This window comes from Plecotus auritus (genome assembly GCF_963455305.1).
Source record: "Plecotus auritus genome assembly, chromosome: 4".
Classification (NCBI taxonomy): Eukaryota; Metazoa; Chordata; class Mammalia; order Chiroptera; family Vespertilionidae; genus Plecotus; species Plecotus auritus.
Genome location: NC_137775.1, coordinates 38,208,172 through 38,232,797, shown reverse-complemented (window position 1 = coordinate 38,232,797; position 24,626 = coordinate 38,208,172). Strand labels below are relative to the sequence as shown.

At 41.2% G+C, this 24,626-nt stretch overlaps 1 protein-coding gene and 1 long non-coding RNA gene across 3 annotated transcripts in view; one reads left to right on the top strand and one right to left on the bottom strand.

Annotated features, from left to right (window-relative positions):
- REV3L (REV3 like, DNA directed polymerase zeta catalytic subunit) overlaps positions 1-16,174 on the bottom strand; it is a 184,078-nt gene extending 167,904 nt beyond the window's left edge. For both annotated transcript variants that reach the window (XM_080664192.1, XM_080664193.1), the window contains exon 1: positions 15,698-16,174. In XM_080664192.1, coding sequence (XP_080520318.1) covers positions 15,698-15,836 — 139 coding nt within the window. In that variant the 5' untranslated portion in view covers positions 15,837-16,174. The remainder of the gene's footprint in view (positions 1-15,697) is intronic.
- Positions 16,175-16,461: 287 nt separating this feature from the next.
- The window catches only part of LOC308246229, a 102,640-nt gene continuing 94,475 nt past the window's right edge, over positions 16,462-24,626 (top strand). The window contains exon 1 of the long non-coding RNA XR_013960378.1: positions 16,462-16,607. This is a non-coding gene — a long non-coding RNA (uncharacterized lncRNA). The remainder of the gene's footprint in view (positions 16,608-24,626) is intronic.

Below are 24,626 nucleotides of genomic sequence, written 5' to 3'. Positions count from 1 at the left end.
GTTGACCGGTCGACCAGTTGCTATTACGTGTACTGACCACCAGGGGGCAGATGCTCCGACTAGTAGGTTAGCTTGCTACTGGGGTTTAGCTGATTGGAACTGAGCGAGATGGGCTGGACACGCCCTGGAGCCCTCCCACAGTCCCTCCCCGGCCCAATTGTGCACTGGTGGGGTCCCTCACCCTGGCCTATGCCCTCTTGCAATCCAGGACCCCTTGGGGGATGTCAGAAAGGCGGTTTTAGTCCGATCGCACAGGCCACTCCCCGTGGGAGGTGCTAGACGCAGGGCTCGTGGCTGGTGAGTGCTGCTGTGGCAGCGCGAGCCTCTCCCTATGGGGACAGATTGGGGGCGAGCCCGCGGCAGGCACAGTGGGGCCGGGATGAGCAAGAGCAGCAGGTAGGAGCTGCAGGCGGCGTTGGACTGCGAGTTTTGGCCTGATCCCTGCAGGCTACCCACAGGGACCCCACCTGTGCACGAATTCGTGTACCGGGCCTCTAGCTTATTATAAGATGCCCTGTCAGTTTAATATCAGCTTTTCAGGAGGAAAAATTATTATAAAATGTACACATTGTGAAATGTATTATAGCCTCAGAAATGTTTAAAAAATGTTTTAAAGGATTAATCAAGGAAACAATAGTATGTCAACAATTTGATATCAAATAACTGGAAAACTAATTGTCAAAGAAACATTTATAAAGATATTGATGATATAACCAACTCTAAAGAACACCTCAATAATTTTGAAAAATTAAAAACTATGCCATAAAAAGTATGGCAAAAACTGGCTTTCATCCATACTAAAAATCACTTAAGGATTCCTGTTTTCTTGTCTTTTTTTTTTTTATGCTGTTGGGCAAAATTATGTATGAAGAAAGGGTCTGCCAACTTTGAAGACTTGGAAAACAAATTAAGTGGCTCAAAACATGCTAATCTATCTAGCCTCCCAGTTTTCTGATCTCCTTTTATATAGAAGTCAAAGGAAGAACTCAATGTATTTCATGTCAGATCACATATGCCTCTGCTATCCTCTTCTCCCTAGCTCCCTACAATCTTATTTAAAATGTAGGATATTATTTAGGTAGTAGTTAACATTAGTGCTTTCTCAAAAACCTCACAGTCTCCTTATCTTTCTACTATGGGGCCCACTGGCCTAATCTACCCAGCCTAATACAGTGACATGGTAAAAGCTGACTGAATAAAGGATTATATACAACCTAGGGGCCCGGTGCACGAATTCATGCATGGGTGGAGTCCCTCAGCCTGGCTGGAGGTTGGGGATGAACAGGGCCAGCTGGCCAGGGGGAAGGAGTGCGGGCCTATCAGGGCTGGCCGGCCAAGGGGAGGGACCGTGGGAGATTGGCCAGCCACAGGAGGTTGGCTCTGGGAACACACTGACCACCAGGGGGCAGCTCCTGCATTGAGCATCTGCCCCCTGGTGGTCAGTGCACGTCATAGCTACCAGCTGGTCGTCCGGTCATCTGGTCATAATGGTCACTTAGGCATATACATATACATATACATATACATATACATATACATATACATATACATACACACACACATGCTAGAGTCCCAGTGCACGAATTCATGCATGGGTGGGGTCCCTCTGGGTGGCCTGCAGGGATCGGGCCAAAACTCGCAGTCCAACGCCGCCTGCAGCTCCTACCTGCCGCTCCCGCTCATCCCAGCCCCACTGTGCCTGCTGCAGGCTTGCTCTCAATCAGTCCCAATCCAGAGAGGCTTGCGCTACCGCAGCGCTTGCCAGCCATGAGCCCTGTGTCTGGTGCCCTTCCAAGGGGAGTGGCCTGCGGGATCGGGCTGAAACTGGCTCTCCGACATCCTCCGAGGGGTCCTGGATTGTGAGAGGGCACAGGCCAGGCTGAGGGATCCCACCAGTGCATGATCGGGCCGGGGAGGGACCATGGGAGGGCTCCAGGGTGTGTCCGGCCCATCTCGCTCAGTCTCAATTGGCCAGACCCCAGCAGCAAGCTAACCTACCAGTCAGGGCATCTGTCCCCCTGGTGGTCAATGCACGTCATAGCGACTGGTCGACCAGTTGACTGTCTGCCTACTGGTCGTCAGTGCATGTCACAGTGAGCAGTTGAGCAGCCTTAGCAGATCATTAGCATATTAGGCTTTGATTGGTCGGTTGTTCTGCCGTTCTGTTTATTTGCATATTACCCTTTTATTACATAGGATAGATTAGAGCACTATATATGTTAAAAAACTCAAAGCAATATTATTATGAATTTATTCTATATGATGAGTATTTTCCACCTATGCTATACAGTTTAATCATCTAAAAAGCTCTCCAAAGGATGATCCTACTTCTTGGTCTGTCTGTCAACAGGAGTGGTCCTGGAGGGTGTGGCTCTGTTGGTTGGACGTTGTCCTGCACGGAAAGGTTGCCATTTCATTCCTGGTCAGGGCACATGAGGAACTACAGGCTCAATCCTAGGTAGGGGGCGTGTAGGAGGCAGACGATCAATGTTTTGCTCTCTCTCTCAAAATCAAATAAAAAAAAATCTTTTTTTTAAAAGGATTGGTCTCATGATAGAACCAAACCCCAAAGAAAAAAAAAGTAAATCAAAGATAGGATCCTTTTGAAACTGTTCATTTGAAGTCAGGTTTTTAAAAGATTAGTTCTCTAAATATGATGTGATAAAATCAGGAATTTTTCTTCCATGTCTAATATTTAAAATTAACTTCAACTAAATGTGATCTAAAAGCCTAATTTAAGATATAAAAGCTCTTTATAAAATGAAAAAAAGTTGTTTAAACAAAAAGTATTTACCATAAGAATAAACAAAATGGGAAAAATATTTGCAACTCAATACAGAGAGAGACCAATTTTTCTAATATCTGAAGAGCCTCATGGAATTAAAAAGCAAAAGACCAAATGGTAACAGGTAAATGGGTGAAAGATGAACAAGTAGTACGTTGAAAAGGAAATACAAATGGCTTTCAAGCATATGGAAAGACACTCACTCTCATGCATAATAAAAGAAACGCACATTAAAACTTTACTGAGATCCATATTTTTATCTATTAATTGGCAAAGATCAAAGCATTTGAGAACATAATTTTGGTGAAGACACGAAAAACGTCTCATATTGCTGGTGGGAGTACAGATCGAAACAATCTTGTATTAGTTTTTCCTCACTTGATGAAATCCTTGTACGACATTTAAAAAATGCAGTACACGAGATACTAAGCCTAGTATGGGCTGTTGGTCATTAAAAAAAACCAACCTGTTACAACTGTCTGCTTTTATAGAATTGTTTATATAATAAAACAGAAAGGTAGGCAAGTTTAAGTCTTGCTCCATCTGCTACTCACCTCAGATACCTTACTGTGTGCACATACTGGGTGCTCTATAGATACTTGTTGAGTGAATGGAACCAGTAATGATGCTAAGGGATGATGAAAATGAAATAAACAAGAAAAACAAATAAACTAAATTTACCTGAATTGTTGAATAAATTGCTTACAGGGCACTGTCACAATGGCAAATGTTTCCTGAAAAATGAGTCAGCCAGCAACAGTAGTATAGTCGATTGTTTCAGTAATAGCCCCATAATGAGTCAGTCACACGCTCTTACAAAACCTCTCCCACACTGACTCTGGGCTTGGCCATGTGATTTGCTTTGAACCATGGTACAACAAAAAATATATGGGTCTTGCCTTCACTTTCTGCTCCTGTAAACCCTAGTACTGCCTCCTGATGAAGGGGAGCCTGCTAGAGATACATGGTCCAACAACACCTCAGCCAATAGGCAGCACCGATACCCAGACCTATGAGTAAAGCCATCCTAGACGAATTAGTTTCCAAGTGACCTATCAGTTAATTGTACCACATGAGCCAGCCCAGCCAGAAGCAGGAACACAGCTTAACTGAGCCCAGCCCAGATTCCTGGGCTAACAAATGGCTATCTTAACGCCACTACATTTTGGAGAGATTGTAATGCAAAAACATACAAGTTGGGAGGGGGAAAAGGATTGGTGGTCAAGGAAAATTTTTGCTTTATCTGTTTCAGTTTTAAAAATTTCACAATGAGAATATATTCATAAACTACTTGTCTAATTAAACTAAACTTATAAAATACTTTATATCACATTGATATAAAAGTCCTATCATCACCTTATAAAGACACATACATAAAACAAAATAATTCAGTCCAAATGGGAACATGAATTTGAGGAGACATTAACGTTGCTCAGAAAAAAAAAAGGGGGGGGGGTCAGTACAGAGTACCAGGGTATATTAACATACAAAAAAGTAGTAAGAAAAGATGCATGGTCAGTCATGTCTCAATAATGACTATTATCAAATTCTGGAAGTATTGCTTCTCCACTTCTGTTTAGGCAGGTAATGACCATTTAATACATGTTTCCTCATTTTAATCTTCATATGCTATGAAATAAATATATGCTGAATAACTTCAGGCAAAAGTTAATTGACCTATCCATGCCTCATTTCCTCAATTGTAAAATGGGAATAACAGTACCTATTTTATAGAGTTGTTGCAAAGAGATTAAATAACTTAAAACAGGGCATACCGGAAGAGCTCAATAAAAGGTTTATCACCCCTGTCAATAAAATGATGTAAAATTATGATGTTTTGACTAATCTGACTTCTATTTTAAAATCACTAAGCATCATCAACCAAGGAGTGATCATCAAATTAATTCAAAAGTCTTTCTAAATAACTTCATGAAAAAAAAGAAGAAAAAACAATGTTATTAAAAAACAAAACAAAATAAAACCTGAATATATATGTAGAAAAAATATGATGAAGAGAATTAAAACTCCAGGCAATAATAAATTCACTCAGTCCACATTCCACAATCCAGGTTTAAAAACCACAGGCTTCCAATTTTTGTGTGTGTTACCATTTCACAAAAGGCAAAGCAAGAAGACAGCAATAAATCCTATTTACTGTGACCACTGGCACACACACTTTCAATACATTCTACCATCATGGAAAAAAAAAAGGCATTATTCATGGCTTGGAAAATAAGGTTCTTTCACAAGACGTTACACTTAACCTAATCTGCAGCATTGGAAAACGGTAGTTACTCCTTGATCAATGGCTTAACCTTGCCCTTCTTCAAGGCAATAACAGGCCTGGACACTTGTGTGTGTGTGTGTGCACGCGTGCATGTGTGTAAAATCAACAGTTAAAAAAAAAATCAAGCCTGGGTGGGGTACTTATAAAAAATCAATTTTTTTAAAAGTGTTTCAAACAGGTAATTACACGGCCTGTAGACATGTGAGTCAGTGACCAACTGTAAAAAGCCTTACACTACAATGTGCAGGTATTTTAGTTTGTCCTATTGTGAGGGATGAATACATGTTACAAAAATTCCATTTTTTCATTTCAATTCAAGTCAAACTTTTCCTTTAAGTGAGGTAAAATATATTTTTAAAGTTTTATTGAATTTATTAGGGTGACATTGGTTAATAACGTGTTATAGGTTTCAAGTGTATAATTCTATGTCATAAGTATACTGTGTTGTGTGTTCAAAAGTCAAACATTTTAAAGAATACTTACTATATACAGAAGTAATGCAGCTAATTCTGGCGTTAGAAGGGTAAAGTAACACTTATGTTACTATATATATATAGGGTGTCCCAAAAAAAGTATATACACACTTGGAATCATTATAAAGGCAGTATTTATTAAAATACATTTCATTTTCAAAATTGAGCCATCAGCTGTCAAAGTGTGTATACATATTTTTTTGGCTGGTAATTACATTTAATCATAATAATCCAAAGAGGTAGAAATAACCAACTAACTTTACAGAGGTGGAAATTAAGATTCACAGAAATAAAATAACTTTCCCCCTGTATCTCTCAGCAGTAGACAGCAGTGTGGAGAGTACTAGGGGGTGCCAGGAGGCACTTCTGGGTAGTGCCATGTGACTTATTCCTACAGACAAACACAACACCCAATGTAGTAAGTCTTTTATCAGCAATATGAAAGGGGGCTAGGACTATGGGAAACTAAAAAGAAAATCTTTTAGGAATGGGCAAAGGAGTCACAGAAGGCTTTAAAGAGATTGACATTTGAGTTGTCACTTTAAGGATAAGTAGGATTTATCAATTTCAATGCCAAGGCTCACCCCCCCCTCATCCCCAATATATTAACCAAAATAAATTACTTACTTGAAATTGAGAAAAACAATTTTGAGAGAAATCTTCCTCAGATATATTACTCCATAGTTTTAAAACAAATAATATGATGACAGTTTAATTTTTAGGTTGCTTTTATGTGGCTTGTCTTGGTTTTTATTCTGAAATGAAATTTAGATTAGTCATTTTCTTGTTCTGAGAAACTAGGAGTATGCCAACATGTTTTAACTTCACATTTTTTCACATATCAACATGTATTCTTACAAAGTCTTTCATTTCATCTTCTCAAACAAAATCTAATTTAATATATAAATTACTTTGAAGTGTAAATATATATACAAAATAAGGTAGTTCTTTTAATTCTTGTTATACTTCCTTGGTAAATGTAATAAATGTAAGAAAAATAGAAAACTCTTGTTATATTGTTATATATTACACAAACATTTTTGAGGTAACACACTTTTTTTTTAATCATTTATATAGTAAATGCTCTTCCAACCCAAAGGAAATGAAAAAACTGTCCCCAAGGAAATTGACCTCAAATTCTTAGTATTTCCCACAACTATCATCTAAAAAGAAAATAGAATTGGAAAAAAATAAATCCCTAAATTTCCCAATGACAATTACGACTCCTTTTTCTCAAAATTTACTTTGCTAGGCATATATTCAATTTCTGCTGCAGAAAACAGTCCAGTTTGCCAGTACTAATTAAACAATAAAATATTTTTCATTAACAAATGAAATATTTAAAAATCTATTGAGAACTGGAAGAAACACAGATCATCTGGAAAATTTAAAAGGAATGACCCTCAAAAACTGAAAAATACCACCCACACACCAAAAACAGACTGTCGTAAGAGGATTTTACTTATAATTTATTTTTGTCTCAAAAATGCATCCATTTTATGTTTGGACAGTGGATTTTTTTTTTCTTTTAATTGCCTAAGACACCTACTCCTGCCTTATTTGTATCTTATTTGTATCCTACCTTAGAAACTAGAAATTAACACAATTTACCCAAAGTTTACTGTACCTTAACTCCTAGTATGTCCTCTATTAGTATCACTGTGGTGTTAAAATGGCAAGCAGGTACCAAAGTGACAATATATCACACCGTATACCATATTTTACCTAGGGCTAATGGCAACATTCTTTAAAGCCTATTTAATCCCAACCAACCTTCTTAACTCCAAATCATTCTCCACTCATATTTTAATACAATCACAAGCAAAACGAGAGAAAGTTTAATATTAGCAAAGGAACTTGAAAGGTTTCCTGATAGGAATGCCCTTTTTCTTTGGAAAAAAATTATACATACAATTCTAGTATCAATTTTTATGTATTATTCCTCTTGCTATAATCTAACCTTTATTATTATTTTTTAAAGACAATAGCTATAATTATCATAACAAATCCTATTATAATCTATTCTGCAGGAAGGTTTTTTAAGCACTATTGGGCATAGTATGCCCTTAAAGATTTCTAAGCTGTGTACATGCAGTTTCTCTAAAGTTCTGTATATTCATCTTTCACCTATCAATGTCTTCCTCCAATTAACTCTCAGGTTTGGAGGGCCAGTGTGAGGCAGTGAAAGCTGAGAGTTAAGATCCTCGGTTTTCAGACCCAGCCCAGCCCCACATCAACCAACTATATAGGACACTGGACAAATCCCTGTACTTACCTACCTAGATTTCAGGGTTTTTTGGTATAAAATAACAGTATTTGACCAGAAAAGTGTTTCCCAACCTTTTCCACATTGTAAATAATATTAATTGAGCACACTGGCCAACAGAAGGGCGTGTGGAGAAATCGACACAGTGCCTGGTGAAAAGAAAAAAAGCCTCACATTTTTAATATAATTATAGAAGAAAAAGTTTAAATGAAGTTTGTAATAATATGAATTAATTTAAAACCCAACCTTTTTCACATCAGGAACAATATTTCAAAATAACAATGATGCTTCATTTTTGCAGAACGCAGATACACTATTAGGCAGTCACCTTGCAGCAAGCTAAATGGCAAATCAGAGGCACATAGCTAGAAGGATCCAATTCAGGCAAATACAGAGTCAGGCCAAGAGCTGGCCCCCACCCTGGATAACATCCCTGCCACACTGTCTTCTCATCTCAGTGGGCTGCACCTTGCACTGGGTGACATGCTACAAACTCAGGTAGCAGCTCCAGGATCCCTTCTCCATGAGAAGTAGCTACACACTGTGTGGTTGGCTAGATTCCCAAAAGTAAAGCACCTCCTTTAATGCACTTAAAATATCAAAAGGAGCAGAAACTGCTAGTTGCTTATCATGCTATCTGCTTACGAGAACCTCACAGCCTTCCTTAAGATCCTACTCTGCTAGAGCCACCCACCAAGTAAGCCACCTAACATCAATTGGAAGCTCTGAATTAGAAGACCTCTAGCAAAACCTAAAATTAAACAGTATTGCAGTAATCATTTAACAACTGTTACAACTACGTGTAAACAGTTGTAAAATGATTTTATTTTTGTTCTTCCATCCAATTCCTGCAAGCACAACATAATTTAAAAGTTAACTTTCAATAGGTATTACATGCACGTGGTAAAAATTATTCAAAAATTACCGAACAGTATACTAATTTAGTCTCCCACCTTTGACCTCTAGACCACCAGTCCCCCTCACTATTACCAAACTCTTATGTATCCTTTCAGAAATGTATTATTTTATATTTATAATATATATTGATATTTACATGTAAATATGGTTTTAAAAACCACTCAAATGGCATGATACTACATGGAGTCCTGCATCTTACTTTCTTTCCCCTTAATATATCTTAGATGTGATATCATAGCAGTACACATAGTGTTGCCTCATTATTTTTAAGAAATACTGCCTAGTATTCTACTGAATAGACATACCATCATTTACTTACCCATTCCCCTACTGATTTATGTTTAGGCTGTTTCCAATCTTTTGCAATGACAAATAATGCTGCCACAAATATTCTTACATGTTCATTTGCCACATATACAATCTTTTAGAAGATAAATTGTTGAATAAAATTACTAATGCAAAAATATATGTGCATTTTTAATTTTAAAAATGATTTCCAAATTGCTTTCCAAGAAAATGAGCACTTCATATTCCCACCAGCCGTTTATGAGAACGTCCATTTCCCCTTCCTCTGACCCTCCCCAAGTTATACTATGTAACCAATCTTTCTTAATTTGATAGGTAATAAAAGGTATGATATAGGTTTCATTTACATCTTCATTATAAATAAAACTGCACATCTTTTTATATGAATTCTCTTTGCTTCTTTTTTTCTATTGGATTATTTTCTAGGAGCTCTTTATATATTAAGAGGAAATTAGTTCTTTGTGAAAAGTGTACAAATAAGATTTACTAGTCTGTTTCTCTTTTAACTTTGATTTTTTTCTCTATACAGAATTTTATTTTTATGTTGTAAAATTCAGCAATATGGCTTCGGTTCTACTTCATACTTTAAAAGGCTTTCACTGTTGCTAGATTATATTAAAAATAATTATCCTACATTTTTTGCTTGTTTTCATATTTAAATATTTTTATTCATATGGAAGCCAACTCCCCTGCGCCCCCCAGATGACTAGCTATCTCAACACTGTTTACTAAGTAATTCTTCTTATCATATACTAAGTTGACATATATATATATATATTTCTGGTCTCTGCTCTGTTTCATTGCTGTCATGTGCCAAAACCACACTACTTTTCAAAACATTTAAAAATCAGCTTATATATAAATGAGTATAATAAAACCAGAAATTACTGGCCTGCTTTAATATAAGAATCATTTTGCAGTTCCTATGTTGAATTTATATAATCAAGTTAGACACTATAGTCATGCAATTATGCATTTTGGTTGATACTTATTTTGGTGCTCAGTGTGAACCTCAATTTTTATTTTACTACATAAATAGGAACCATATCTAAAATACCAGTTCTGCCAAAACCGGTTTGGCTCAGTGGATAGAGCGTCAGCCTGCGGACTGAAGGGTCCCAGGTTCGATTCCGGTCAAGGGCACGTAACTTGGTTGCGGGCACATCCCCAGTGGGAGGTGTGCGGGAGGCAGCTGATCGATGTTTCTCTCTCATAGATGTTTCTAACTCTCGATCCCTCTTCCTTCCTCTCTGTAAAAAATCAATAAAATATATTAAAAAAAAATACCAGTTCTTCCTTAATTTTGTACATGGTCAATTTTTTATAAATTGTAAAATCAACACATGTTCTCTGTAGAAAACCTGAAAAATACGAAACACACCTCCTAGAGATAAACAAACTTTACATTTTGGTGTATTTTTTTCTGCATATTTAATAAATGACTATTTTGTAAACTGATTTTTCCGCATATAATATATTGACAGCATTTTCCCATATTGTTTTATATTCTTCTAAAACATTATTTTAATGACATAAATTTTATTATGTGAATATGCCGTTTGTGTAACCATTTCCCAATTGTTGGACATTTGGGGTTGTTTTCTGTGATGACTATCATCTATTGACTAATTCCTGCAACAAATGCTTGTTTTAAGCATGTAGTAAGCTTTGACTATATAATGGCGAGCAAAAATGAACACAAAGACAGCATTAAGGGAGGTTATGGGGGTGGGGGGGTGGGGAGAAAGACATTAATCTCCAACATATTATAAAATTACAACTATAGCAAATGTTATGAAGGAGAGTTTACAGAGTTTTGAGAGTCTATGATAGGGAAGGCTTCCCTAAGGAAAGATAAATCAAAGTATAGGTGAAGGAAACGGAAAAACATTCTAGGCAGAGGGAATGGCAGGTACAAAGGCCTCATTGTGGGAGGGAGCGTGGCAAGAATAAGGGACTGAAATAAGGACAATAAGGCTGAAACACAAAGAGCAAGGTAAGAAGAACATGGCTCAAGCCATGACTGAATAGGAAGGTAGGGGCCAGGTTATGCAAGACCTTATGAGACATGTAGATGCCACCACACAAGATAGGTAGCTTTGTCCTTATCCTAAAGGCAATGGAAAGCTACTGAAGCCTATCAAGTGGTAGGTGCTATAATCAGGTTTGTATTTTGAAAAGATCCCTCTCATTACAATGCAGAAAACAGATTACAAGGGAACAGAATGGACTGGGGTAGGCCAAGATTAGGAGGCTATTGTTGCAAATACATCCCCAAAATGCTAGTTTAGACTAGGGTGGTAATGAATAATGAAAAGTAGATGGATTCAAAAGATAATCAGACTTTGCCCAAAGATTTACATTCATAGATTAAAATCCCTGAAACTGAAATTATTGGGTCAAAAAATAACATTTGAAGGATTCTGACATGCATTGCCAAGCTGCCCTGCCAAGAGCAATTTTCATTTCATTTGTAAATTACCTTGTATCTGTTCCTCTATCAGAATTTTAAAATTCTTTTAAAATTCCTTTAACATGACTTAATCCATACTTCCTTCATGAAGCCTTCCCTGACTCCCCTTTTTGCCACCAGAACAGGTCACTAATCATGTCCTTCTTTGAGGCCGGACTCTTATTCACATGTCTACTATATTCCAAACTATGTTTGAGTTATGTCTACATATCTATCATCTCTACCACACTGTAAGCTTCTGGAGGGTAAAAGTTGTTCAAAACAACTGCACCTAAAAAAAATAGCTCAATACTGCACAGCAGGTTCTCATTAAGTGTTCACTGAATGAATGGAATTGTGTATTACCAAATTCTACTGTGTCCATAGACTTGAGGGCTCCTGATTAAGCCTTTGATTTACTGATTGTTACTTTAAATCAAATATAATACAGAAAGCTAATAAAATTTTCTTCTCAGGACTTCAAATACCTACTAAATAAAGTGACCAATTTTGTTTGTGGCAAATCACTAAATCTCAGTAGTACTCATCTTTCTAATAATTATATCAAATAGGTATTATGTAACCTTAAAATATTTTTAAATGGTTTAGCAAAAAGAGGCTATGAACAAACAAGACTGTATTAGAGAAATTATGTGTAATTTGAGTTGATAAATGAGCAACTACATAAATTATAGAGCACTTCAGAATTACCAAGTTCTTATGTTGAAACATCTGATTTCATGTTTTACAGTTAGCATCTATAACATCTACCAGAATTTTCACTAGCTGGAGAGACTTAGGGGACTGGCAGAGTTCCTTACAGTAATCTGAAAGACAAGCAGCTCCCTCCATAAGTCTGTCTGACCTACTTTAATTGCTTTGTGAACATCTCACTACACACTACACTCTTCTATTTACTCCTACTCTGCATCTCAGCAGGAAAGCTTTCTGAAAGTGTAATTCTGCTTAACTTGGTGCTGAGAAAGAAAAAGAGAGAGAGCCATCTAAACTCAACATAGAGTTACATCCAGCAACTAACTAAGCAAGAGTTGGGATGTGGAAACTGGACAGATTCCCAGGTCCACCTGAGTCAGCTCACAATGAAGCCTGAAAAAACACTGTCTTGTACTTATTTATAACCTTACTTCCCTCCATTAAACAAGCTACCAAAATGTTGTTATACTGCTCAATACATTGTTATGTCAAAACAATGTTTAAAACACTTAAAAAACGACTAAAAGAAAAGCAGAAGAGGTTTCTTTTTTGTAAGTAGTAATAATAATGATAGTAGTCGTAGTAATTCCGTTCACTCAGATGAAGAAAATTTAACTGATTCTCTCAGGTATCAATATCTTCAGTCAACAAGGTTTAAATCAGTAAGGATTTATCATTCAAATTTGAATATGCCACTTTAAAAATACTTTTTCAAATTTCACAAATTTAAGATATGGGAGCTTTTAAAACTAAGACATTTATTTCTTAAATTAAAAGATATGCACTCAAAAAAACAGGACAATCAGGTCAACTGGACTGTTTTCTAAAGCAGAAAAATACTTTTTATGCAATAACAGAAAAACTGAACTAGTAAAAATGTAATAAACCAATCAGGTCAGAAATTATAATATAAATATGAAATCACCACTTTTGGGGGAAGAAAATTTCTCCTGCTGCCGATTTTAGGATCTCATTTTTAAAGCAAACTTGAGTTTTGAAACACCTTGTCTCCAAACCAAGATAAAGAATTAAGGACTTCCAAAATTAATTACTACATATGAGAGTTAAGTATGGTACTTTATTAACATAGGTTTATCAAGTGTTACATCTTGTCGTTAATTTACTAATTCATAAATCTATAAACATAGTTTGTACTTTCAAACAGTGTCTTCATTAAAAATTGTAGCATTCAGACTTTTTCTAAGCCAGACTGACCTCCCTTTTTTATTAATTATTTTCAAATTTTATTTTATTGGGTAGACTGGAATAGTTTTCTTTGGAGAAAGAATTCAGAATTAGATAATTACACAGTTTTTGTTTATTAATTAATACTAACTTTACTAGGAGTTTTGGACATGTTAAAAATGCAGGCTTGATTTCTGAAAGCTGTAAACTCTAAATGCATTCCAGTGACTTCAAAATTTTTCACCTGTTGAGAAAAAAATTTTTTTAACTATACTTACAACAAATTCAATGTGATAATCCTTAACAAGTTGAAGTATGGGTTTCTCTGTAGCAAGTTTTATATTCTCAATATATGTACAAAAAAAATCTTACTTTTATATTCATTTATATTATATATTTCAAGATGTAGTTTAACAAAACAGTATGGGTTTTTTTGGGGGTGGGGTGGGTGTAATTTACTGTAAGATGTCCAGAAGATATAAATATTTCTTATAAATAGTTTACATGTATATTTTTTAAATACTGAGAAACACGAAAGTACAACATTCTTTATTTAAGGAATGCTTTTTCACGTAATAGAATTATTCTAGCTCATAGTAAAATTTATTTACTTCCACAAACAAAACTTTTCTATAAAACAGAGGGATACATAATTAATGACTAGTGTAGAGGGGGGGGGAAATGTATAGAAAAGTATTCCAATCATGCAAACTGCAATACACAGAAATGCCACAGTATATCCTATGAACATGTCCATTTATAATTTGGAAATCTGGCTGAACATAGCTGTATCAACGTCATTATCTTATTCTTTCTCTGCACCTGAAGAACAAACAGTATATTACACTGAAATTTCAATTAGACACGAAGACCATACCACTATATTCAAAAGGGCAGAACATCTATCCTTCAGAACACTGTATTGCCTCCATTTTCCAGCCTCCAAAGTTTAAAGTGTTACACTTTCAACAAATTGTTAACAGCACTCAAATTCCCCATCTTGCAAGGTCCTTATCACCAAAATATTTTTCACTATTTTAAAAAGAAATACTCTACCAAGTCATACTAACAACCTTGACATTTTTAACAAAGAGAATTCCCATTAAAAGATAACTGCTTGGAATGAGTGCTTGTGTGGGGAAAAGGAGTGCTACGATGGTGGCAGTCCATAGAAACTGCAGTAAGATGAACGGGTGATTAGGGCAAGGAGCATCAAGTGGGAATTGCTATCTAAAATCCCACAGGACAACACATAGCTAGAAGATCATCCCTTTCCGAAGGCAGCTCCATTATTTCATGTAGGCAGTTCAAAGCTACAATGTAGAAAGGCAAAACAACTAAGAACAGCTTGTAAATTTGGCCACTCTCCTATTTATATTTTCACAAATCCCCCAAAACTTGAGAAAGTACCTTTTGTCTGTCCCCACCTCGTTCTTCAAAATAGTTTTGTTGTTGTTTTAAATATACGTGCATTTACAAGGCAACTCTACAACTCAGCGTAGGAGCATGTGAAATGTTTGTGTTGCTCAGTATAGCTTTGGTCCCTAAGAAACGTACGCTATTAAGCGAGAGGTTCTAGGCACCATAAACCTGCATTTCCTACTTCCCACGGACGCATGTTTCCCTGAAGGCATTGCACCTGAAGACGCTGCCCCGCCCCCAGACTTGAAGGCTGTAAACTCCCAGGAGTCACGACCTACACACGCGGCCAGCGGAGCCACACAGTCACTTCAATGAGGAAGATTATCTGGCCCCAGGCGCCACTCTCCAGCCGACCGCATCTCCGGAAGGGGCAGAGGAGAGCGCTGGGAGAGGCGGCGACGCGGAGCGACTGACAACAGAGCTGACACTTCCCCACTCCTCCTAAAGCCATCTCCAGAAAGGGGCACTTGGGGGACGCCGGGGGAGTTCGTGGTCCCACTAGCGACCGACCTCGGAGCGAGGCCCTGGGAACCCGTTCCCGCAGGACGTGGCGCGGCCACCTGGCCCGGCCTCCGGGGCCAGGGCTCCAGGGTTCGCGGGCGCTTACTTCCCCCGCCGCGACCGGGAGCGTGGGTCCCGCACCCCGCCGCCGCGCGCAGTGTAAACACTAGGTGCCCGCCGCCTGCCCTCCGGGGGGGCGCAGCGCTCCCGCGGATCCACATTGTTGAGCCTCTTGTCACGCACGGAAGGAAAGGCGAGGGCGGAGGGGAGGGAGACGCGGCACAGCTCCGCGGAGAGGGCCGGCGCCGGCGGCAAGCGCGCGTGTGCGCGGCAGGGAGGGCAGCCCGGGCGCCCCGCCGGCTCCCGCCCGCGCCCCGCGCCCGCTTACCTGCCGGGGTCGCTCCGAAGACTCGCACTACCGGCACCTTCTTGACAGGGGCCTGGGTGAGGGGGGATTGGCAGATGTCCAGCCCCTGCAGCGGGCTGGCCATGTAGTAGTCGGCAGTCACTATCCTCACTGAAAACATGTTCGCCGCCGCCGCCGCCGCCTCTTCACCAGCGACCTGGAAGCGGCAGCAGCAGTGGCAGCGGCGCCTTCCGCAGCGGCGTCCCCGCGCCTCCGCGGCGGTCCCCTCCCCTCACACAGACACCTGGAGCGGCGGCGGGCGGGGCGGTGTCGGCGCTGCTGCCGCCGCCTCCTCAGGAGCACCCGGTGAGGGGCGACAGGAGACGAGCCCTCGCGCTTCCTTCGGTGCTGGTGCTGCCGCCACTGCCGCCGCCGCCGGGAATCACACGGGTTCCTCGGTCCCAGGCTGCAGCTCTTGTTGCCATGATGATGATGTCACGGACGCAACCACTGGGGGAGGGGAGGAGGAGGTGGTGTGTGTGATGGAGGGAGGGCCGCGAGTAGTTGGGGGAGGGAGCGCGGCGGGAAAGGGAAGGAACGGGCGGGAGCCCGAGCGGGACACCCTGGCTGTGAAGGTGTTTTCTTCCCCGCCCGCGGGCGCGCAACGAGGGAGGGGGCTGGCGGAGAGCGGGGCCCGTGCCCGATGCGGGGGATCGATGACTCGGCCGGTGGGCACGGCCACCTGGGTGAGGGGCAGCGGAGGGGGCGGTGGAGCGCCGATATCATGGATGGGCTCGGAGGGGCTTGCGGGGAGGGGGGCGCCCGTGTTCAGGGCCGTTTGGGCGGCTGGGCGGGATTGGCCGGGGCTGCGGCGCTCGCGCTCGCCTCGCCGGCCGCCATTTCGCGCCCCGCAGAGAAGGCGGGGGGAGGCGCAGAGACGGCTCTTTACAAGGTAAGGAAACCCGCCCGCGGGGGAGGGAGAGGAGGCGCAGATCTCGTGCCGCCGCGGCCTCGCGGGAGGGGCGGGGGCGCGCGAGCGCGGGCTGCGGCCTATAAAAGGGCCGCCCCGGCGCTGCTGCCCGAACGTGCGGCGCGCGCTGCCACGCTCAGTCTCGTGTTCTGCAGTGTCTCGCCCGGCCTCCTGGTGAGATTAATTCACGCTCGGCTCTGCTCAGCTTTGCCCAGAGTTGGCAGAGCCAGTGCGCCGGAATGCCCTCCACCGTGTTTTTCTCCCGCCCCTCTCCCTCCGCCCTGGTATATCCTTCCTTGGTTTGCACCTCGGGTCAGTAGACTGCGCCCCGGGCGTGCGCGTGAACAAGTCAGGACATGTCAGCTGCTGGTGACTTCCCTCCTCTCCCTCCCCCAGGGGAATGTAGGGTTAACCACCTTTCCGACAAATTTTCGGCCAGAGAAAAGGCCAATGAAAGTCATCGTGTTAGATGCGGGCGACTCCCTCCGGGTGTTGTTCATTAACAGGTGCTAGGCTTGGGGAAGGGCCATTAGACCAAACAACTTTAGTCAAAGGAGGCGGGGGGGGGGGGGGGTGCGGAGTAGGGAATGCAGTTTGAAATCGGGAAGAAGAAAAGGGGGTAATACCATGCTGCTGGTTAGTCCATTATATTGGAACCGATAAGTTTTTTGTCTGACTTGGTCACTAATACTGGGCGTGACCTTGAACAAAAAATTTGCTGTCTTGGGGCCTCCGCTTCCTAGTCTGTGAAAGAGTTTCACATAAAAAAAATCCATAAGGGTTTCTTCCCAACAAGAAGATGAAAGCGGTAGGAGGCAGAAACCATGGTTTCAAATATGAGCTATGCCACCGAATTGGGACTTTGGACAGTCATTTTCAATCTTCCCAAATCAGAGCTCATTCTTTCACAGTTGTGTTATTACAGGTGTCTTTTAATGGTTAGTAGGCTGCCATTTGAAGTGGTGTGAGAGGTCCTCATTGGAAACCATTGTGGTTCTTCAAATAGGAAAATCAAAAGGCTCAAAGGACAGATTGCTGGTAAGAAGCTGCCTGTAAATTCCGTTACATGTAATGCTAATAAGAATATATGCTCCACGGGATTTGAGACTGATTACCACAGTAAATTAGCCTGCTGTTTTCAACCTCAGAGCATGATTATAAACATAGGTGGCAAGAATTCTAATATACAGGAAATTGCCTACTAATATTTTTAGATGCATAATCTCTTAAATTGATTTAAGTTTTAGAAGGCTATGGGAGTGAGTTAAAAATAAGACTACCATGTTAAATTGCATTTTCTGGCAAAATAAATATTTTGCACAAGCTGAATGTCAGGTGTACAATACCAGCGATTCTCATAGCATTCTCTGGCACTGGAGTGTTCTTTAAAGTTGAATATTCTGGCTTTACTAAATCACATTTTTTGGGATGGGGCCTAGGAATCTGTATTGTTGGCAACTGCACCCATCACATTCACAATTCTCAAATAACATATGATTGAGAATCCCTGTACTGTCCTATATAATAAAAGCCTAATATGCTAAGTGTCCGGTCGTCCATTCAACCAATCAAAGCATAATATGCTAATGATATGCAAAGGCTGCTCAACCATTCGCTATGATGTGCACTGACCACCAGGGGGTAGACACTCGGACCAGTAGGTTAGCTTGCGAGATAGGCCTGACACGCCCTGGAGCCCTCCCTTGGTCGCTCCCCAGCTGGCCAACCTCCCTTGTCCCTCCCCGGCCCAGATGGTGCACCGGTGGGGGTCCTTGGCTTGGCCTGCGCCCTCTCACAATCTGGGCTGAGGGACCCCCCCCCAGTATTATAATAAAAATAGATCCATAATATTTAAGTTAATTCTGTTCCTAACTAGAAAAAGGTAAAAGCATCGAATTCACAGATTAGCTATTTCTGGAAAAGTATTTCTTTCCTCCTCCTTGAATCAACATCACTTACTTTAAGAAAAGTCAACCATAATTCCAATCCTTCTAGAACTCCAAGGAAAGAATATTCACTCTTGAAAAACATTTGCAGCACGAAATTAGGATAGTGTGTTCATTGCCTGTATTTGAGTTTAAGTGGATGTTCTACTGAAAACCTGGTAATACTCCCCTAATTAATCACTATAAAATGTGTTTTATAAATATATTCTCTTGAAGTACAAAAGAACTCTGGAATTTTGAATCAGAATGAAAAATGACTTTGGTCAGATCACTTTATTTTTTGGAGCTTGTTTCCTCATCTATAAAATGGATAGTAATTCCTGTTTTAACTTCTCAGAAATGTTAGAAGGTTCAAATGAGAATGTATGTGAAAGTTTCATAATAAACTGTTGACTTTTAGAAGTTTAACTCACCTAAAAACAATAAAATCATTTGAAATTGTCTTATCTAATACAATATGAGAAATGCCAAAATTGAACTCTACACTTAATATCCTTAAAGCACCTCCTTTTTAGTTGTTATTGTTGAGTGGCTTCTATTTGCCAGGTGATGTGAGATATAGTAAGAAGCAAAACACACATGGTCCCTGTCATTATCCTAGCTAATAAAAGAGTAATATGCAAATTGACCATCACACAAAGACACAAGATGGCCACCCCCATGTGGTCAAAGATGGCTGCCTCCATGTGGACACAAGATGGCCGCCACAGATGGTCTGCAGGGAAGGGCAGTTGTGGGAAGTTAGGGGTGACCAGGCCAGCAGAGGAGGGCAGTTGTGGGCAATCAGGCCAGCAGGGAGGGCCGTTAAGGGTGACCAGGCCAGCAGAGGAGGGCAGTTGGGGGTGACCCAGCCAGCAGAGGAGGGCAGTTGGGGGAGACCAGGCTAGCAGGGGAGGGCAGTTTGGGGGGACCAGGCCTGCAGGGGAGAGCAGTTGCGGGGGGGTGGGCAGGCCTGCAGGGGAGGGCAGTTGTGAGGGACAAGGCCAGCAGGGGAGAGTAGTTGGAGGGGACCAGGCCTGCAGGGGAGGGTATTTGGGAGCCAGCAGTCCTGGATTGTGAGAGGGATGTCCAACCGCCCGTTTAGGATTGGGCCTAAACGGGCAGTAGGACGTCCCTCAAGGGGTCCCAGATTGGAGAGGGTGCAGGCTGTGCTGAGGGCCACCACCCCCAACCCCGTGCATGAATTTCATGCACCAGGACTCTAGTAGAAATTATAGTCTAGCACCTTAGAAAAGTATTTTCGTCATATGACCTATGCTCACATTGTCATGCATGTCTGTAGTAAAAGCCTTCCCAGCTTTCTGCACCGATACTGTTCAATGTCTGTTGGCAATTTATAACCTAGCACAGAAGTCAATGGCTACCATATTTTTTGGCAGATATTGTAAGATGACTTACTACCCATCCAACCCTTTTAGCTCACTTTCTTGTTCTTTAGAAGCTTAGAAAATAAAAACTAAAGGTTCCAGACTCACTTGCAGAAAGAGTGCTGGCATGAGAATCTTTAACAATAGCTGGGGGAGGGGAAAGACCCTGATTTGTAGCATTGGCCACTTTTCATGGTGTGAATACCCCTAAGCTATTGAAGTCACTTTCTGTATGTGGTTAGTTGGAGAAGATGCTAATGATAATGACATAGTTTCAGCAATATCACTACATATGACCTAATTTCCAGCAATCAGATGCACCCATTCAAAACCTGGATCTGAAAGTGAGCAAAATGATACCTCCACTGCACTGGGGGAGATGGGATTTTCTGGCAAACACCATACATGTAAATGGTAATTGACTCCAGATAAGATGGCAAGTCTTGTGCGTGTCTAGTTCTTCTGAGTAACTGGAGGGAGTTCTGACATCCATTTTTAGAGTTATAGGTGCTGACTGGCAGGTGGTGCTGGGATGGGTTTCTGTGATGTAAGATGAGTGTCCTTCCTAGTTTGTTTTTTCCTGGATGTTGTTTCTAGCTATGTATTTAGCGTTCAGAGATCTGTGAGCTAAATACTATCCTTTAATTCATTTCTATTTAAACTAGTTCAGTCATGGCAAGCTATATAATTTGTGAGGTTCAGAGCAAAATGAAAAATGTGGGGTCCTTTGTTCAAAAGGCAGGGGAAAAGTGCCATATATCCTAAAATATAAAGCTTTTTCTGTCTTGTCATCTCTCCTTCAACTTGTCATGATTTTTCTATTTGGTTTTTAATGTCATTCTAAGTAAAGAAAATTTGAGTTTTAAATTATTAGAATGAATTTTACCGTTCATTTTTATATTGTGCAATGCCATTTATAAATGCAAATATAAGAGCATTTAACTCATACATGGGAGCACCAAAATTACACAATTCATATTTCATAGCTTGTGCATGCATATATGTATTGCTTATCAGAACAGTGTAAATGCTGCACAAAACCAACACGGCTGTTTTTATTTCCCTTCTTGATCAGCACACATCCTACTAACCTGAGTAAGGAAGGTCTGAAAGGAAAAGTAACTATGGACTGCCCTAGCAGTCCCCTTCCTTCTATGGCACCGTTTTTGGTGTAAAAAGTAATGCACAAAAGTAAGAGGATATGATAGTGTTTTTTTGCTCACTTTGTTAGGATGCCTTGCCTTCTTTCTACACCTGAAGCAAGTTCTGGTTCCAATGGAAAGCATAGCCTCTTCAAGCTGTCAGCACCTCTATTAAATCAGTCATAGATGTAATACGCTTACCTTGAACTCACTTTGTGACTTCAGAGTTCTTATATGTCATAGGTCCACCAGAATCCTGTGCTTATGAGGGATCATGAAGACTGTATACAAACAGGGTGGCAAGGAAGAAAGAAGACATCCATTGCCTCCCCTTCTTGTGTATATGATGCATTGTACCACTGGACTTCATTTGTAAAATAGACGTTCAAACAAAGGTATTAAGATTTTCAAAATGGTGACTGCGGAGCATTAAATCAAGCACTGGGCCCAGTCTGACTGCACAGTTGGCATACCTGTGAACTTGACCCTGAGTTCTGTTTCTCCAGGGGCTTTTCTTGGTATTTTGAATGAAACAGATCATTGTGCAGGATATTTAACATCCCTGGCCCCTGGGAGTACATGCCACTGTGACAGAAATGCCCCCAAAGAGGAGTGACTGCTCGCCACTGAATTAGAGAGGACTCCACTGTCTACAGCCAGGAACCATAATCTTACAGAGCCAGGGAAGGACTTGTGCAGTTTTTGATAGTGATTCTCAAGCAGAGCAAAATATATAGTCAAGTGAAAAAAATGTAAAAATTTGCATATCCGGCATAGCAGAATTATAGTGATTTTCCTCCATTGTCAGAAAAATGATACCACCTACACTGGTGATGAAACAAATATTTGGGATGAAAGTTTAAAGGTGATCATTGGAGCCCAGCTGGTGTTGTTCAGTGGTTGAGTGGCAACCCATGAACCAGGGGGTGATGGTTCGATTCCCGGTCAGGGCACATGCCCAGGTTGCAGGCTTAATCCCCAGTAGGGGGCTTGCAGGAGGCTGCCACTCAAAGATTTTCTCTGATCATTGATGTTTCTATCTCCCTCTCTCTTCCCCTCTGAAATTAAAAAAATATAAAATAAAAATAAAGGTGATCTGTGGGTTTTATGTCACATACATATAAATGGTAATTGACTCCAGATAAGATGGCAATTTCTGGCAGTTAAGAAAAAGAACAGGAGAGGATCCAAGATGACGGCGTAGGTAAACACCTAAACTGCTGCCTCACACAACAATTTCAAAACTACAGCTAAAAGACAAAACGTCTATCACCCAGAACCACGGGAAAGCTGGCTGAGTGGAAGTTCTACAACTAGAAGGAAAGACAAAAGAGCATTGAGACATGCACAAGTGCTGAAAAGCTGAGGTACGGAGGCGCGCAATCCGGGCTGGCAGCAGGCGTTGCTTTTTTCAACTAGAAGGGAGACAAGCCCCCGATTACTCTGAAATCCAGTTTCTGGGGAGACGTGGGGGACCCAAACTCCTACGGGGAGAAGCTGGACTGTCTGCCATCGGGTCAGAAAGTGAGGGTGGCTTGCTTGCAGAGCTGCGCGCAGGAATAATTGTTTACTGCACTGGGGCACGGGACGCGGTCAGAGATGCAGAGCCGGCTAACTGGCAGCCATCGCTGTTTGCCACACCCTAGCCTAGTGATGCCCTGAGACCCTGCCCCACATAACCTACAAACCCGCCCAAGCTCCAAGCAGCGGCTTTAGCATATGAATGGCCTGTCCTATCGCAGCTTAACCTACCAAACTTGCAGCCCGAGTCAGACAGCTCCAAAACCTCCAAACCCCAAGCAAAGAGGAGAAAACTGTAGTTCTCACTGTAGTTCCTGCTGGGTGGCCTCAGACAGTAGCTGACCTGCACCCCATTGGAGATCCAGAAGCCAGTGTACCTAGTGGTCAGTGTGAGACACCAGATTTCAACTCCTCACATCCGTAAGTGACACATTCAAGAGGCAGACTCAGTGAGCACCAAAGCCCCACTGAAACAAGGCCTGCACCATAAGCGTGTCTCCAGTGCAACAGTTCTTCCATTATAGACACAGTGGGTCCTCACAGCCACTTGGCCTGGAGGTCAATTCCTCCCAGTGTACCAACAACAATCAAGGCTTAACTACACCAAGACTTTGCACTCAGCCCACAAAGGGGTGTACCAAGAGCGTCCACCTCGGGTGATTGGGGAAGCTGAGCTACTGGCCGCTATAGGTCACCTACCACACAAAGCCACTCTGTTAATCCAGGGAAGCAGCCAAAATGCAGAGACAAAGAAACATGTCACGAATGAAAGAAATGGAGGAAAGCAAACTACTGAATGACATAGAGTTCAGAACCACGTTTATAAGGTTACTCAAGAATCTTCTAAAAACCGCTGAGGAACTTGGTGAGACCTTTAAGGATCTGAATGAGAATGCCAAAAAAATGGAAAAGGACCAGTCAGAAATTAAGCATACACTGTCTAAAATAAAGAATATACAGAAACTCAACTGTAGATCAGCGTACCCCAAGAATCAAACCAAAGATCTGAAATGTGAGGAAACAAAAAACACCCAACCAGAAAAACAAAAAGAAAAAAGAATCCAAAAATATGAACATAGTGTAAGGAGCCTCTGGGACAACTTTAAGCGTACCAACATCCAAATTTTTGGGGTGCCAGAAGAAGAGAGAGAGCAAAATATTGAAAACCTATTAGAAGAAATAATGGCAGAAAACTTTCCCTACCTGGTGAAAGAAATAGACTTACAAGTTCAGGAAGCGCACAGAACCCCATACAAGAGGAATCCAAAGAGGACCACACCAAGACACATCATAATTAAAATGCCAAGGGCAAAAGACAAAGAGAGAATCTTGAAAGCAGCAAGAGAAAAACAGTTACCTACAAGGGAGTACCCACACGATTGTCACCTGATTTCTCAGCAGAAACTATGCAGGCCTGAAGGGAGTGGCAAGAAATATTCAAAGTGATGAACAGCAAGAACCTACAACCAAGATTACTCTACCCAGCAAAGCTATCATTCAGAGTTGAAGGTCAGATAAAAAGCTTCACAGACAGAAAAAAGCTAAAGGAGTTTATCACCACCAAACCAGGATTACATGAAATGCTGAAGGGTATTCTTTAAGAAGAGGAAGAAGAAAAAGGTAAAGATAAAAATTATGAACAACCAAATGACATCAAATACATACCTACCAACAAGTGAATCTAAAAATCAAGTGAATAAAAAATCTGAAGAACAGAATGGACTGGTGAATATAATAGAATGAGGGATATAGGGAGTGGACTGACAATTCTGAGGGGGAAGGGGGTGTGAATGGTGGGAGAAGAGATTGGACAAAAATCTTACACCTATGGATGAAGACAGTGGCGGGGGGTAAGGGCATGGGGTGGGGTGGGGAATCAGGTGGAGGTGATCTATGTGGGGTGGGGGGAGAGGAACGCCTGTAATCTGAACAATAAAGATTTATTTTTAAAAAAAAGAACAGAACCATAGAAAAGCAGTGGGAACCATCTTACTTTCCTAATCAATTAGCTGAAGGGATTGGAAG